The sequence below is a fragment of the Primulina eburnea genome, chromosome 10 (assembly GCF_022965805.1).
Source record: "Primulina eburnea isolate SZY01 chromosome 10, ASM2296580v1, whole genome shotgun sequence".
Lineage (NCBI taxonomy): Eukaryota > Viridiplantae > Streptophyta > Magnoliopsida > Lamiales > Gesneriaceae > Primulina > Primulina eburnea.
Window position 1 is genome coordinate 17,975,100 of NC_133110.1, and position 14,718 is coordinate 17,989,817.

At 35.6% G+C, this 14,718-nt stretch overlaps 1 protein-coding gene across 3 annotated transcripts; it reads right to left on the reverse strand.

Annotated features, from left to right (window-relative positions):
• Positions 1–2,796: 2,796 nt before the first annotated feature.
• On the reverse strand, positions 2,797–7,429 carry LOC140803169 (uncharacterized). 3 transcript variants are annotated; one of them, XM_073158883.1, is made up of 8 exons: positions 5,270–5,606; positions 4,928–5,185; positions 4,561–4,826; positions 4,249–4,425; positions 4,075–4,182; positions 3,925–3,988; positions 3,731–3,829; positions 2,797–3,087 (listed from the first exon to the last, which is right to left on the reverse strand). In XM_073158883.1, exons 1-8 carry the CDS (start codon positions 5,477–5,479, stop codon positions 2,989–2,991), a joined length of 1,281 nt encoding a protein of 426 aa, XP_073014984.1. In that variant the 5' UTR covers positions 5,480–5,606; the 3' UTR covers positions 2,797–2,988. The 3 variants fall into 3 exon arrangements, 2 of the variants coding, with proteins under 2 accessions (XP_073014984.1, XP_073014985.1); XM_073158884.1 differs by lacking the exon at positions 5,270–5,606 and adding an exon at positions 6,492–7,429 and having other exon boundaries at positions 2,799–3,087; XR_012111789.1 differs by lacking the exon at positions 3,925–3,988 and having other exon boundaries at positions 3,069–3,087; positions 5,270–5,609.
• Positions 7,430–14,718: the final 7,289 nt, after the last annotated feature.

The window sequence follows — 14,718 nt, forward strand, 5'->3', positions numbered from 1 at the left end:
TTTGAAATTATGATATTGGAGGAATTATTATTTGATCATTATGTGGTGTTCTGGATATGTTAGACATCGTAGAATCGAAGTCGGATCGAAGAACAAATTGATTATGGAATTGTTATGATTTTCTGATTATAATGATTCGGAATCGGACAGATTTGTATTATGAATGAATTACAAGTTGCATTGGATATGAGTTATGATTTGTAATTGATGTATGTTGATATGGTATTGACGGGGATACTGAGATTGTGCCGTTATGCCGTTGATTTGAATTAAATCCAGATTAATCAGATTCGGTGTTGAATTAAGAATAGAACATTGAAATTATGATTCTCGATATGTCATTTCAGATTTACAGAGACAGTATTGAGTTCAGAACTGATATTGCTTCAGACCGAGACTACAAACGAAAAGTATAATTCAATGTGGTATTGGGAGATCGACTTGAGTCGGTTTGGACTTGAGTTTCCCTAAATCACATACTTTACTTTATTGCATTGATATTTTCATTTATTTGATTGATGTACTTGTTCTCTTGATTTATAGATAGCAGGTATTAGACGAGTAATCTTGTGACAGAAGTGTCTGATAGTGGCGGGATCGCCACGGGCACATTGCACGATGTCACAAGATAGTATAGGAATCTTTGGACAGATGTGCCTGATAGTGGCGGGATCGCCACGGGCACATTGCACGATGTCACAAGATAGGATATTGGCGATAGGGACAAAGTCCATGACGGTTAGGTCAGAACACTGGATGTTTGGTTATATCGACGTGGATAGAACTGGAGTATTTTCTATTACTGTTGGTCGATATAGGAAAACCACATCTGGAAACCGGGATCCCTAGACTAGGATTGAGTCTAGTCTGAGTCGTGGAGTCACGAGCATTGTCGACAGCTTGATATTGATTATGTTTCAGTTTTGATATATATTGTTGTTATCTATCCATGCTTTTATGTTTATCATATGATTGCATGTTTTGTTGATTTATACTGGGATTATATTCTCACCGGAATTATCCGGTTGTTGTCTTGTTTGTATGTGTACATGACAATATATAGGTGGGACATGATCAGGGTCCAGGAGATGAGGAGAGATCGTGATAGAGTGGAGACTTCGGACTTTGATGTATATAGGGCTTTGGCACTTGATAATTAGATGTTAAACCTTAGTTTTTACTGATTTGTAGACAGTACAGGAATTGTACTTTATTTTATACTGAGTTGTATATTAGTTTGATTTCACTACATTCCGCAGTAAAAAGGAAAAAATTTTATGACCCTAATTACTTGATTAGTAAATTGATCCTGATGACGATTAAGTATTGATTAGCGTCCGGGTCCCCACAATATTTGGATCAACTAACCCCAAATTATGCGAGATATTTTCTAAGTTGATGCAGGAGAAATTTGAAATGAGCATGATGGGTGAACTGACATTCTTTCTTGGACTACAAGTGAAGCAACTGGAGACAGACACTTTTATTAGTCAAACTAAATACATGAAGGAGTTGCTGAAGAAATTTGGCATGGAATCGTGTTCAGCTGCAAGTACTCCCATGATCTCATCAGTAAAACTGGACACTAATCAAGGGGGAATATCAATCGAGGCGACACTTTACAGAGGTTTAATAGGTTCATTATTGTACCTAACTGCTAGTCGTCCTGATATTGTATTTGTTGTCTGTATGTGTGCTAGATTTCAGGCAAACCCTAAGCAATTACATTTTTCAGCTGCCAAGCGTATTTTAAAATATCTTAAGGGCACACAAAATGTTGGGTTATGGTATTCTAAAGACTCCGTGTAACGCCCCGAAAATTTAAAGGTCCACGCGAATCACATGCACGCAATTATTAAATTCTCTTGTATTTTAATTAAATGTTTTAATTGTATTAATTAATTAAGTTGTGCATATTGACATGTTTAAAATATATTTTTCTATATGGTTGCATTAAAACACTAGTAGAATTTCCTTGATTTACTTCGTATATTCAATGAAGTCATTGGTAGATAACTGCCGAAGTAGACGCACGTGAAGTAATAGGGTACCATTTTACTTCGCACTATCACAGAAGTCGTATCCAAAAAATTAATGAAGTCTTTGACAGGTTCAATGAGAGAAAACCGGTCCGGAATTAGACCGGTGCCGAAGTAAAACAACGTCTTTTACTTCATCGACTTTGTAAAGTGCAGAAGTAATATCTTATATATAATTGCATAGTTTATATTGAATGACGAAGTAAATGTGTTGTATAACTTCACATGTTTTGTATTTTGGTGAAGTAATTTATGCGAAAGACTTCGGTGTTTTGGAACTATGATGAAGTAAATATATTCTATAACTTCACCATAATTTTTATTTGTTGAAGTATTTGATCTTTTGTTACTTCAAAATTTACATTTAATGACGAAGTAGTAGGTTTAAAAGACTTCATTTCTTTGTATTGTAGTGAAGTAATTAATAGAGAACGACTTCACAATTATTGAGTCGTGGAGAAGTAAATTCTTTCTATAACTTCGACACAAATTTAATATGACGAGTTATTTTGTATTTTATTACTTCATCATTTAATTTATTGTCGAAGTAAATAATCATATTTTATTGCAATACAATTTTAATTTAACGAAGTAATTCTTGATATCTACCACAATAATTTAATAAAGTATTGAAGTAAAAACATAATTTTCACTTTATCAAAATAATTTAATTAATATATATTAATACCACTATATACACACATACACACAAAACTTAAAATACATTCATTTGAATCATAAATTATCCATATAAAAATAATGAAAATCCACGAATCCACAAGGATATATACCAATCCACAAATATATATATCCACAAATCCACAAATATAACCCAAAAATGTATCCAAAATTACGTATAACCCAAAAATATATCAGCAAGTATATTCACAAAACCAAAAGTATATATCCACAAGTATGTTCTAAAATGCACAATGATGCACATGATCTATTAAGCACCTACATAAGAGTAGACGAATTCGCTCCATTCACTTCTGACTTCATCATATTGAGATTGGTTGAAATATTGGTTCTTGATTGATCCTGCAAACTGAAATGTACAAAGTACAAGATGCATTAGATTAATAAGAACATTCATAAAAAAAAATGACAATATCCAAATGAGAATGCATTATTCGGATGCACACTCACTTCTATGGTCCTATATGATAAAGGATACACACTGACATTGACAAATTCACGGGCAATCCCTTGATTTGGCCCCATGTCTTTGTCAATGTGATTGTGTATCGTAATCACTATATGGATAATAAGGATTCTTGAATCTTTAGTACATTGTTATGGTTCGTACCTCAGTTACTAACTTACTATACTTTAATTAAATTTTAGACTGGGGAGCTTAGGGATCGAGAATGGATCTCATGGAAAATATATCCACAATTGGGCATATATCATACACACCACTCTCACAAATAAAGACCAAATCATATCCATATAAACAACAAAACTAAGCATATCATAAACAACGAAATAAATGGCAAAACATATCAATTATCATAAAATGCATATTACCGTATGCATATATATCCCAATGGAAACAAATTAGCTCAACCATTAATTCTAATAGCACAAATTCCATAATTAATAATTATATAGATTTCATGTGCACATATCTCAATGGCAACAACTTATCTCGATAATAAACCAAAGCATATCATAAAGAAAGAACTTACCATCTTCTCCAATTGGGGATTTTCAGATTCAACTATCTCTTTCATGTACCTCATCACACAATATCCACATTCAACAGAACCACTTTGTTTTAGATTACCCTATATATAATGAAATGGAAAATTTAATGCAACAATCACAATCCAAATAATAAGAACTATTCATTCATGTCTTCATACATAGGCACAATTCATACCGTCAATTGTTTAAAACACGGCTTTTGAGAAATACCCTTCGAGGCATTGTACATTCTGACACCACTACATTTTAAAAAGAAAAAAATTATCTTTTTTTTTTTCATATTTATAATTGAATGCATTCAAAATCAACATAATCTACTACTTACTTGGTCACTATAGTTTTCCATGCATCGCCTCGATTTCTGTTAGCCGTAGAATCCAATAAATATATCATATTTTTATCTTCATTGATGACAGTCAAGATCCAATGGTACCTGCAAAAATGAAAATATAGCATTGACTAGTATGTAGTAGAAATCAATAAATAACTAAACTCTTACCCAGTGTTGTATGGGATAAGGCAGATGCTGTCTCTACACACTGCTTCCAACTGGTCAGCAATATGTTGTGATAAGTCACGACCATCTTTGCCAATTGGGCATGTAGGTATGCTTCCGGGATCCACAAATGAAATATAATCAGCCCTATCTTCATTTCTCAAATATTTGTAGAGGTGACTGCACTCAAATATTACATAACTTTGTTATAAATGTTTCAAAGTACGGACAAGTTCCACATAACATATTAAATTAAATATGCAGAAAATATTAAATTAAATATGAAGAAAACATAGTAAGTTAGACATAACATACCCCATGTAAACCAAAATTTGTCTGGCGCCTATCTCTCTCATCTCCATAAAGCGTAAGATCTCTTCTCTTAGCAACCGTATGTTTTTAGGACGTCCAAACATAGCGTCCTCAAACTCTAAGTATATGGTATCCGATTCATTCATCAATCTTATAGCATGCGAGTAGATATACTTGCATGCCATGGGTAATTCTTTTACAATATCCTTGAACTTGTCGAGCTGACCGGGAACATCCGAAAGAGCAAATAGTTGAGGTTTCCCCTTCTTCTACAATTTAGAATATTCATACAAGTATTCTAAATTAAACCATTGTGCAAGTAACATATTCAACAATTGAAAACAAAAATTCAAGAGAAAACTTGAAGTACCTGCGTCGTTGGAAAAATTATCAACTCTTTAGGCCAACCAACAATGGCTCCAACTGCATCTTTGACGACTCTTGGTCCAGATTTAATTGGGATTGGAAGTTCTGCTTCTTCATCTAAGACAACATCAATAGATACCTTGAAGTTTTGTTCCCCAAGTGGAACATGGTGAATCATGATATTTGGACCTCCTTCTGATATTATTGTGCCATACGCCACCACGTTTTCACGTTGTTTTACAGTCAAGTGGCATTTTTTTCCCTTTTAAGAACAATAAGATATTATATATATAAATATATGATTGTGAAAAAAAATAATTTGACTTGAAATCAAGAAATATAGAACCTTCATATTTGAAGTTTCGCATTTATAAACTTCTTCCACATCATCTGACAGTTTTGGTTCTTTCATGTCTGAGCACTTGTTTGATGTTGCAGTCTCGGAAGTTCGATCATTGATGATGGGCATAACTCTAGCAAGTTCAGCCTTCAATTTCTCCAATTCTGCCTTTAAACTCTTAGTCTCTTCCAATTGTTCTTTGAAGTTTTCGACCATAGCTTTTGAGACTGATTCCCTCTTCTTTCTTGGAGTTTTAAAGAAGACTTGAGGCTTTACAAACCCTCCCACACCTCGAACCCTCCCATAGTGTTCTTGGCTTCCTAAGGCAGTGGTTAGGACATCATTCATTCCATAGTCCTACAATGACAATTAGTATGGCTGACATGACGATAAATAGAGCTGATCATATATCAATATGAAATAAATATTATGGAAAAAATTAGACTAATTGCACAAAATTAAAAATAACTTTATTAATTCCTAAGGAAGTTGATTTGACCCACCTATTAACTTATCCAAACTCGTTTCAACAATTCTGAGATACATTAAAATAAGCACCCGGAATTTCAACAAGGATTTGACCATAAAAGATTAAACATGCTCATAGTGCTAAAATAAATCAGCCACTTTACGACAAATCATCGGCCCCAAGTCCCAAGGAAGCTCATCAAACTCATCTTTTCCACAACCCAAATCTAATATCAAGAGAATCTAGATTCAAGTGTAGTGATGAAAACACTTTCATACTAGCAAAGACAAATTCAAATTTGACTATTTTAGGTCCTAAGATAGACTTAATACCGAAGGAAGCTAATCCGACCAACTGATAAATGGCAAAAACTTGTGTGAGACGGTCTCACGGGTCATATTTGTGAGACGGATCTCTTATTTGGGTCACCCATGAAAAAGTATTACTTTTTATGCTAAGAGTATTACTTTTTATTATGAATATGAGTAGGGTTGACCCGTCTCACAGATTATGATCCGTGAGACGGTCTCACATGAGACCCACTCCTGATAAATTAGTCCGAACTATTATCTAGAGTCTACAAACATTAAAATAATCGCTTCTCATTTGATATCGAAATGCAATCTAAATTTATAATGAAACATAGAATAATTTTGCATATTAATAAGCACACACACACACATATACACACACACACACATGAGTTCACACATGAGTTCTGTGTTTTATGGAGCATAAACCTTAGACAAGCACAATTACCTATTTGTTGGTAAATTACACTAGCCTTCAGAGAAATGAATTTCATAGTTGGTAGCTTTATCCCATTCTATATTGGAAACAATTGGTTGTCTGCATAAACATCCAAGATAAGAGATCTAGCAACATGTTCTTATCATTCATGCAGTGCTTGAAACGAGCTGACCCATCAATGAATTCCCAGCCAGTTATCCTTAAGATAGACACAGTAGGCTAGGGAGTTCAAGGAGTACAGCAAGATTAGACATTCAAGTTTACGACAACATCGACCATCTCTTTGACACAATAGACTGCTACTTCTAAGCGTACGTTAATGGGCTGTTTCTACGAGAAAACATGGAGCCTCTATTGGCTACTGCCAACAGGTTCCCAATAAGGTGACTTGGCCTGCTGAAATGGGGTCACCTCCGGCCTCTGTATTTGAATGCTGGAATGTTCGTGTTCGAGCCTAGCTAGCCCAGACTACTTACGAGAACCTTTGACACTATGGACTTAGTGCACATTCTTATAGAGGCAACAAACTTTGACAAACCAACAACAAGAAACAAAAATTAAACCATCAACAAAAATCCGAAGTTACACATCAACAAAAATTGGAACCCTTCAACATAGAGGCAACAATCTTCGACAAACCAGAAAAAAAATTAATTGGAAGGAAGTTACAAAAATTAAACCAGCAACAAAAACGAAACCAGGCAACAATATCAAGAAACCAGAAGTTACACAAAAAAATGAAATCTTGAAACAACCAAAATCGAAGGCTGAGGTCGCGGGACACCCAAAATCAGCAACAATCATCGAGAAATTAGAATAAATCCGAAGCAAACACCCAAAAATGACATACCTGAAGGGCAGCCGTTGAAGAGAAGTGAAGTCGCGGGAGGCTGAAAGTGAAGGAATCGAAGTATACGTGAGCCGGCTGAAGCGAACAAAGGTTTATAATTAAGGGTTATACGGTGGGTTTTGATTGTGTATATAATAGAATTTTATAATTGCTAGATTAAATTTTAAAAATGAAATTTAATTCAGTAAATAAAATTAGAGATTTTGTCTCTCTTTCAAATTAAATTAAATCTTTAAAATATTGTTTTATTTTATTTTTTTAAATTCGTGGTCTAGTGGCTATTCCAGATTTTAGGTACTACAATTTAAAAATCTAAGGAGATTAAAAGTTGACTATCGGTTCATCTTTTACAAAGTAATTAAGAAAAATTACAAGTTAAGTATGGTTTTTTTTACTTCACTAAATATAAATTTTAATTTTTTTTTAACATTTTACTTCATCAAAACTACTCTGTCGAAATAAAATACTACAAAAAATTAGAAGTGAAGCCCGTGTTTTTTAAATTGTGAAGTAAAAAATAATGTTGCACTTCGCCTATGTTATTACCGAAGTTGATTGGTATATACTACTTCATAATTAATAATCGCCGAAGTAACCTGTGGCGAAGTAAAAACCAATAATTCTACTAGTGAAATGTATTTTTAAAAGGTTATTCGAGTTGCGATCAAGGAACGGAGACCGATGGCTGAAAAATAGAAAATGTTTTTATTAAATAATTGTTTTTAATTATTTAAAATATTGGTGATGCTTTTTATTATTTTTGAAAATAAGGATTTTGAGGTGATTTTATACGTCGGGACGTAGATTTTATCGGTGTTGGCTTTTCAACAAAAATATGAAATTTTTGGCAACCTGACTATTTAATTCACAAACTATTTTTACCAAAACTATTTTAATATTTTAATTAAATCTTAATTAAGACTAATGGGCCAAATTTGGAGGTTTAATGTGCTTAAGTTTAATTAAGGGTTTAATTAGTGTTTAAATATGTAAACTCATCCCAAACCTAGACACTATCACACGCCTCAAATCAGAATTTTATCTCCCAAACCCCACCAAATACACGGCACCCAACACCACATTTTGAAGAAGAAATAATTGAGAAAGTTTAAAGAGAATTCAAGCCAAGGTTCTTGTTCGTTCTTCGCAAATCGTCAACGGTTTTTCGTGTGTTTAAAACGCAAAGGCACGCAATATTCTTTCTTTACTCATCATCACACCATAGTAATTGTTTATGCATGATTTTTAAGGAAAAAAATAGCACACAAGTTGAATTTTCGTAACTACATGCCTATGTGTTCTAAATTTGTGTTTTTTATTCCAAAAAATCATGTTTTGTATGGTATAAAGGGCTGCCATGATTTAAGATATGATCACACACTGTTTTACACGAGTTTGGAAGCCTTAGAAATCAACCAAAGCACCACACACCATAACAAACGCAAACTGGAAACAAGTCGGGACCGAAATCCAAACATCTTGATCATGGGGCTCGGTTTAAGGGAATATTGATGCATGGCCTAGCTTGGGTCGCAGCTAGGTCTTGGTTAGGGGCTGGGAAAGAGTCCTAGCCATGCTAGGACTTGAGAACAAGGGCTGGGGAGGAGTCCTAGCGAGAGCTAAGGAAATTCAAGCGCAGGGTATGGCGGTTGTGCAGGGTTAAGGGGGGGCGAGGCCAGGGGTTTTGGTTGGGCTAAGATAGGTCCTTTAGGGTCTAGAGAAGGTGTTCCAGGGTTGGGACAATGGCTGGCATGGTTTGGTGCAGGTAGGGTCGAGCAAGAACATGGAGCCGTGAGTGAGCAAGAAGTTGCGCAGGTTGTGTTGCTGTGCTCAGGTGGCTTCGCTGCTGTGTCTAGGGGTTTGGTATGGTCTGGGTTGGGTCTAGGCGTGGTCCAGGAGGGTTAGGGTCAGGTTGGGTCAAGTGGTTAACAGCTGGTAGGGTCCTAGAAGGAGGAGGAGTCCTAGTGTGCCCAAAACACTACACACGCACACATGCATGTAAATGGGTTTGAGGGACAACAAGTTTTTGAGCGGGCTAGGGATTGTTTTTCGGGCTGGGCGGCTAAGTTTTGGCTCGGGTGTGACTCGAGTAAATTGGGAGATGGCTCCGTGTGTTCGTCGAGGTGTCAATTTCAAAAATAATAAAGCTAAAATTGAATCCATGGGTCCACGGGTGTGGCTCATGACTTGAAAGGGTAGAATAAATCATAAAAATGTTATGTTAAAAATTTGGGATCAAAATAACGAGTTTTGGATTTATTCGGGATTTAATCTCCGCACAAAACGCTAATTAACGAGTTAATATAAAAGCCTAGTTCTAGACTTCATAAAATTATGGAAAATTAGGTTTAAGCTTAAATAATTATTAGAAGTCTAAGTTCTTAATTTGGGAATTTATATTAAGGTTGGCTTATTTCGGGATTAAAAAGCAATAATACGCCATATTTAAAGAATAAATTAAAAGTCATCGACTTCAGACAAATAAAAATATGATAAAATTCATGTAAGCTTAAATAATTATTTGGGACATGTTAGAGTCAATGAAATTAAGAAAAAGTCAAAACAGAGGTAATTTTATGTCTAGGGGTAAAACGGTCTTTTTACACCTAAAAATTAGTAAAGGTCATGGCATTGCCCTAAATGCTGTTTTATGATATTATGATTATTCTTAATTTTTTATAAAATGTTCATGATTAAATTATGATTTTTTTAAATGTCTATTTGATTTTTATGATTGAGGGAAGACATTTAAAATACATGTTGCATGCTTGGTTTCAAAACGAAAAATGCAAATATTATTCATGATTTTTTTAAAGTGATGGGAATGAAAAATGTTGAAGGAAGTGAAGTGATTGTGACTAATTCTTTAATGATGGCGATGTCGTGAGGGTGTTGGTCCCAGTGGGAGCCCGACGATCGTGTTTCCATTATTACGAATATGAGGTTATGAGGTTTGAGGTAAGAATGAGAATATCGTGAGGGGAGAAGGCCCCAGAGGGAGCCCATGTATGGGAGAAGGCCCCAGAGGGAGCCCCGACGATCGTATTTCTATTCGAATCATGATAGGCCAAGGCTCAGTTGACCGGTGAGAATGTTCCTGATGTCCCCGCCGCCCAATTCTGTGGTTTCACGTAGATGGATCCATCGATTTTTAATGTTCATGTCATGTCAGGAAAGTCACAATTAACGATCTGAATTCAACAAAGGAAAAAGTAAAAATGTTTATGATCATGAAAAATGTTTTATGTCATGTCATGTTGAGGAAAAAAAGGAAAAATGTTAAGGTTTATGAAATGCATGTCATGAAAATGTTTATGCTTAAGTTTATGCATCATGAAAATATTTATGAAAAATGGTCATGTTTGAAGTGTATGTATCTTCATGAAAACGATATTTTAAGCACAAGTATTTTTCACTGTTATATGTTGACTGTATTACGTATTATTTGTTATAAAGATTATGGCGTGTTGAGTCTTTAGACTCACTATGTGTAATGGATGCAGGTGAGGTTGAGGGAGGTCTTGACGGATGATTTGACTGGACTGATGGCGCACACAATCCGAGGACAAGCGCTTCTATCTTTCCGGATTTACGTTTATGACTCATGATTTATGTTAGAGATTTTTAAGATTATTTATTTATGCTTTTAAGAGATTTTTGAGAGGTTTAGTATGGGCTATTCTTTTCAAATTATTGATTTCTTTAGGTTTGGTAAAACAGTAGAAGATTTTATGTTGTGACTATTTCACTTGATTTTTAAATGCTCGTTGGCTGATGTTTTATTTTATAAAAAATATTTTAGGGAAAGTCAAAATTTAGAGGATTTAAAAAAAAATTAGTACTTTTAGCAATAAAAAGGGCGAGACGTTTCACTCCGCTTTCAATTTAGTTGGATATTCAGATGCAGATTATGCAGGATGTAAGCTTGATCGTAAAAGTACAAGTGGATCATGTCAGTTTCTAGGAGACAGACTGATATCTTGGTTCAGCAAGAAGCAAACATCCATAGCAACTTCCACAACTGAAGAAAAATACCTTGCTTCTGGAAGCTGCTGTGCACAACTGCTCTGGGTTCAGCAACAACTGAGAGATTATGGAGTTGATGCTAAAGAATCAACCATATTCCATGACAATACAAGCACGATTGCTATTACCTACAATCCAGTTCTTCACTCGAGAACCAAGCATATAGATGTAAGACATCACTTCATTAGAGATCATGCCTTGAAGAAGGACATACGACTGTAATATGTCTCAACTGAGCAGCAAGCAGCTGATATCTTCACCAAAACATTGCGTGAGACTAAGTTTTCTCACTTTCGCAATATACTTGGATTAATTGATTTATCCTAATCAGTGTTACTGATGATATATCATTTGTTAATTATTTTGTGTCATCTATCAGTTCTATTGTCATTTACTGTTCATTCAGTTCGTTCTTTTATCCATTTGAATTTTAACTGATGTCAGTTAATCATTTGTCAGTTATTATTTCAGTTTATGAATTACTTCTCAACTGATGAGATTATCTATTGCAGAAAAATAAAAGACAAAGATAAACGAAATAAAAACTCTATTCGTTTGAAGAAATTTTTACAGATTACATCGAAAAACTCTTCCTCAACAAAAGACCTCCACTTGTTCAACCAAAGGTTGAAATCACCGGTGGAAGTCTTAAGGAAGCTATCGGAGTCAGCTATACGCTCTAGGATCCTCCTTTCCTTGTAGAACATCAGCTGGTAGACATTGTCTTCGTCGAAGATGTCCACCGTTTAGCAACGTGCAAGAGTTCCCGATATTTCTCCAGTTTTGCCATCAGTATGGGAGTGGTAGCCATTCCACATTCCTGAAGAAACTGGAGTCTTTGTGGCTCCTCCCAGAATTGAAGGATTTAATGGAAGACTTCATCTTCCATATCATTTTTTCTTTTTTGCAAAGCTGAGTTCATGAAGTCTTCAGCCATATCTGGAGGCTTTGAGCTACCTGCACCTGCCATTCTATCTATTGTATATTATTTGCTGATATGTTTGTGACTAACTGAGCTACTCTTATTTATAGCCCAGTGTCAAGGAAGATGAAAGGACAAAGTCATTACGAAAGACGATTAACCTTCTAAGTATAAGATTTAATTTGATTCATCTTGCTTAAATTCCCGTAATCTTTATATGCATTTATTAAGGGGGAATATTGGTTTAAAATGTTAATTGAGAAGACAGCAGTTAGTAAATCTTCAACTGGAAAGACACAGTTTCACAAATGATCGTTCAGCTGATTATTTCACTAATCTTCTCACATAAGTTAACAAATTAACAATTTTTTTATTCCAAATTTAGTGTCGTGACTGATTATCAAGCATTAAATGCTATCTTTCAACAAATGACAGGTTGAAACGTGGACCCTTTTAATCCATGTATTTTCAACACACGATTTTACCACACGAACACACGTCCTTTATTCAAAATTTCGTGGACTGACACGTGTCCAATAATTTGAACAGTCACGTACATTAGTACTTTACCCACTTCATTTCAGTTCTTCTTCCTTACGTTTATATAAAATTCTCAGAGCAAAAGCAAATTCAAGATTTATTCTTTGCAGGAAATCATTCAATTCTAATGGCAAATCAAATTCCCTCTCACATGTTGAATGCTATGGCTATCAATTTTGGATCTGTTCTAACAGTCGGAGAAACCGATCTCAAAAACATATTTCTGAAGCTAGAATTAGCTGGGCTGAGGACATTTTTGGGGCATTCTTCGCAGGAGATCTATCCAAAGGAACTTCTTGACTTCTACTCTAATGGAAATATCAATTCTGATGGAAGCATCATCTCCACTGTCAATGGTCAGTTGTTGACCATCTCTGAAGATTCTTTTGGAGAATTGTTCTTGTTGCCTTCTGATGGGCTGGCACACCTTGCTGAAGTGAAAGCATCTGATGTCGAAGAGATGCAAACTCTCCTCTCTGCTGATGGACGGAAAATCAAGGTTTCCGATCCAAAGAAGCAACTGAAGCATGAAGTTCAGTTGTTGGCTGATATAGTAGCCAAGGGGTTATTGGCGAAGGCAGGATCATTTGCTGGCCTTACCTTAGAGAAATTTCAAGCCATCACTGTTCTCATGTTTGGACGAATACTTAACTGGAAGCACCTTATCTTCAACATCTTGAAGAATATGTTCCAATCCACCAAGAAGTCCAAAGGATTTGCAGTTCAGCTGAGTTATTTGATGAAAGTCAAAGGGCTGGTGGCTGATGATTCAGAGAGATCATCAAAATTCAAAGTTTTCAATGCCAAGAATGTTCAACCACCAAAAACTAAACTGGACATCTCTCCTTATCAGTTTGTGAAGATCAATAAGGAGATTGGGACTTAGCAGGCTGCTCCCAAGTCAGTTAAAAAGGCCAAGACTCTGGCACAACTGAAGACTACCAAGAGAAAACTGATCGTCACTGGATCAGATTCTGAGGAAACACCTTTTCAGGTGATTACTAAGAAGCAAAGGACTCAGAAGACAAAGCCAGTGGCTAATTGGCATATATCCCAGTTGTGAGATTGAAGCCATCAGATGCTCAACTGCCTATTCAGGCTATTCCTTTGAAAGCTATTCCAGCTGATAAGAAGACGGAATCAGCAAAAGCTTCAGCTCCTTTGATCCAAATCAAACGACCTACAATTCTTGCTTCTGCTCGTCCAAAAGGAATCATAATTCAGGAACGAGTGGACACTACTCATTCAGGACTGAACATTCCACATATTCTTTCTGATGAAAAAGGAAAGGGCAAGTTGATTGAAGAGCCCAGGCCATCAAATGCCATTCAGACTCATATTGACCTTATATGGGAACATGCCAATGCATTTGCTGAGTCCAAACTGAAGGTTTATGATGCGTGGACGAGATTCAGAATGCACACTTTTGTCAAACAGTTGAAAAAGAAGTCAAAGCTGAATACATTCATCAAACTAGAGGCAACTGTTCTCAGAATGGTCAAAGCTGCTACAATAGTTCAGGCATTGGGGAGAAAGAACTATTTATTTGATCAAATCAGAGCCAAGAAGTTGGGCCAACTGATTGAGAAGCTAAAAAGCAACTATATTCCCACAAGTCCAACTGTTGACAATGATCGAGCTGTGCTCACTCAGCTGAAAAATGATCTTATTGCTCTGCAATTGCAGATAAAATTTTGGGAAATTGATCAAGAGCTAATCAATCATGAAGGCACTTCCGAAGATGAAGAAGATGAATCGCCATCTCAGCACAGAGAGCCATCCCCTGTACAAGCTGCTGCTACATCAGTAGAGCCAACTCAGGATGTGCCACCATCTTCTTCTGCTGATCCTAAACTTTACTCGGACGCTTACTTAACACTTGTCAATATTGATGAGAT

Coding starts and splice junctions, on each gene's coding strand:
- LOC140803169 (XM_073158883.1), bottom strand. CDS start 5,479: ATGGTCGAAAACTTCAAAGAACAATTGGAAGAGACTAAGAGTTTAAAG. Junction 5,186..5,269: donor GCGAAACTTCAAATATGAAG/GTTCTATATTTC, acceptor TGTTCTTAAAAG/GGAAAAAAATGCCACTTGAC. Junction 3,088..3,730: donor ATCCCCAATTGGAGAAGATG/GTAAGTTCTTTC, acceptor TGTACATTTCAG/TTTGCAGGATCAATCAAGAA.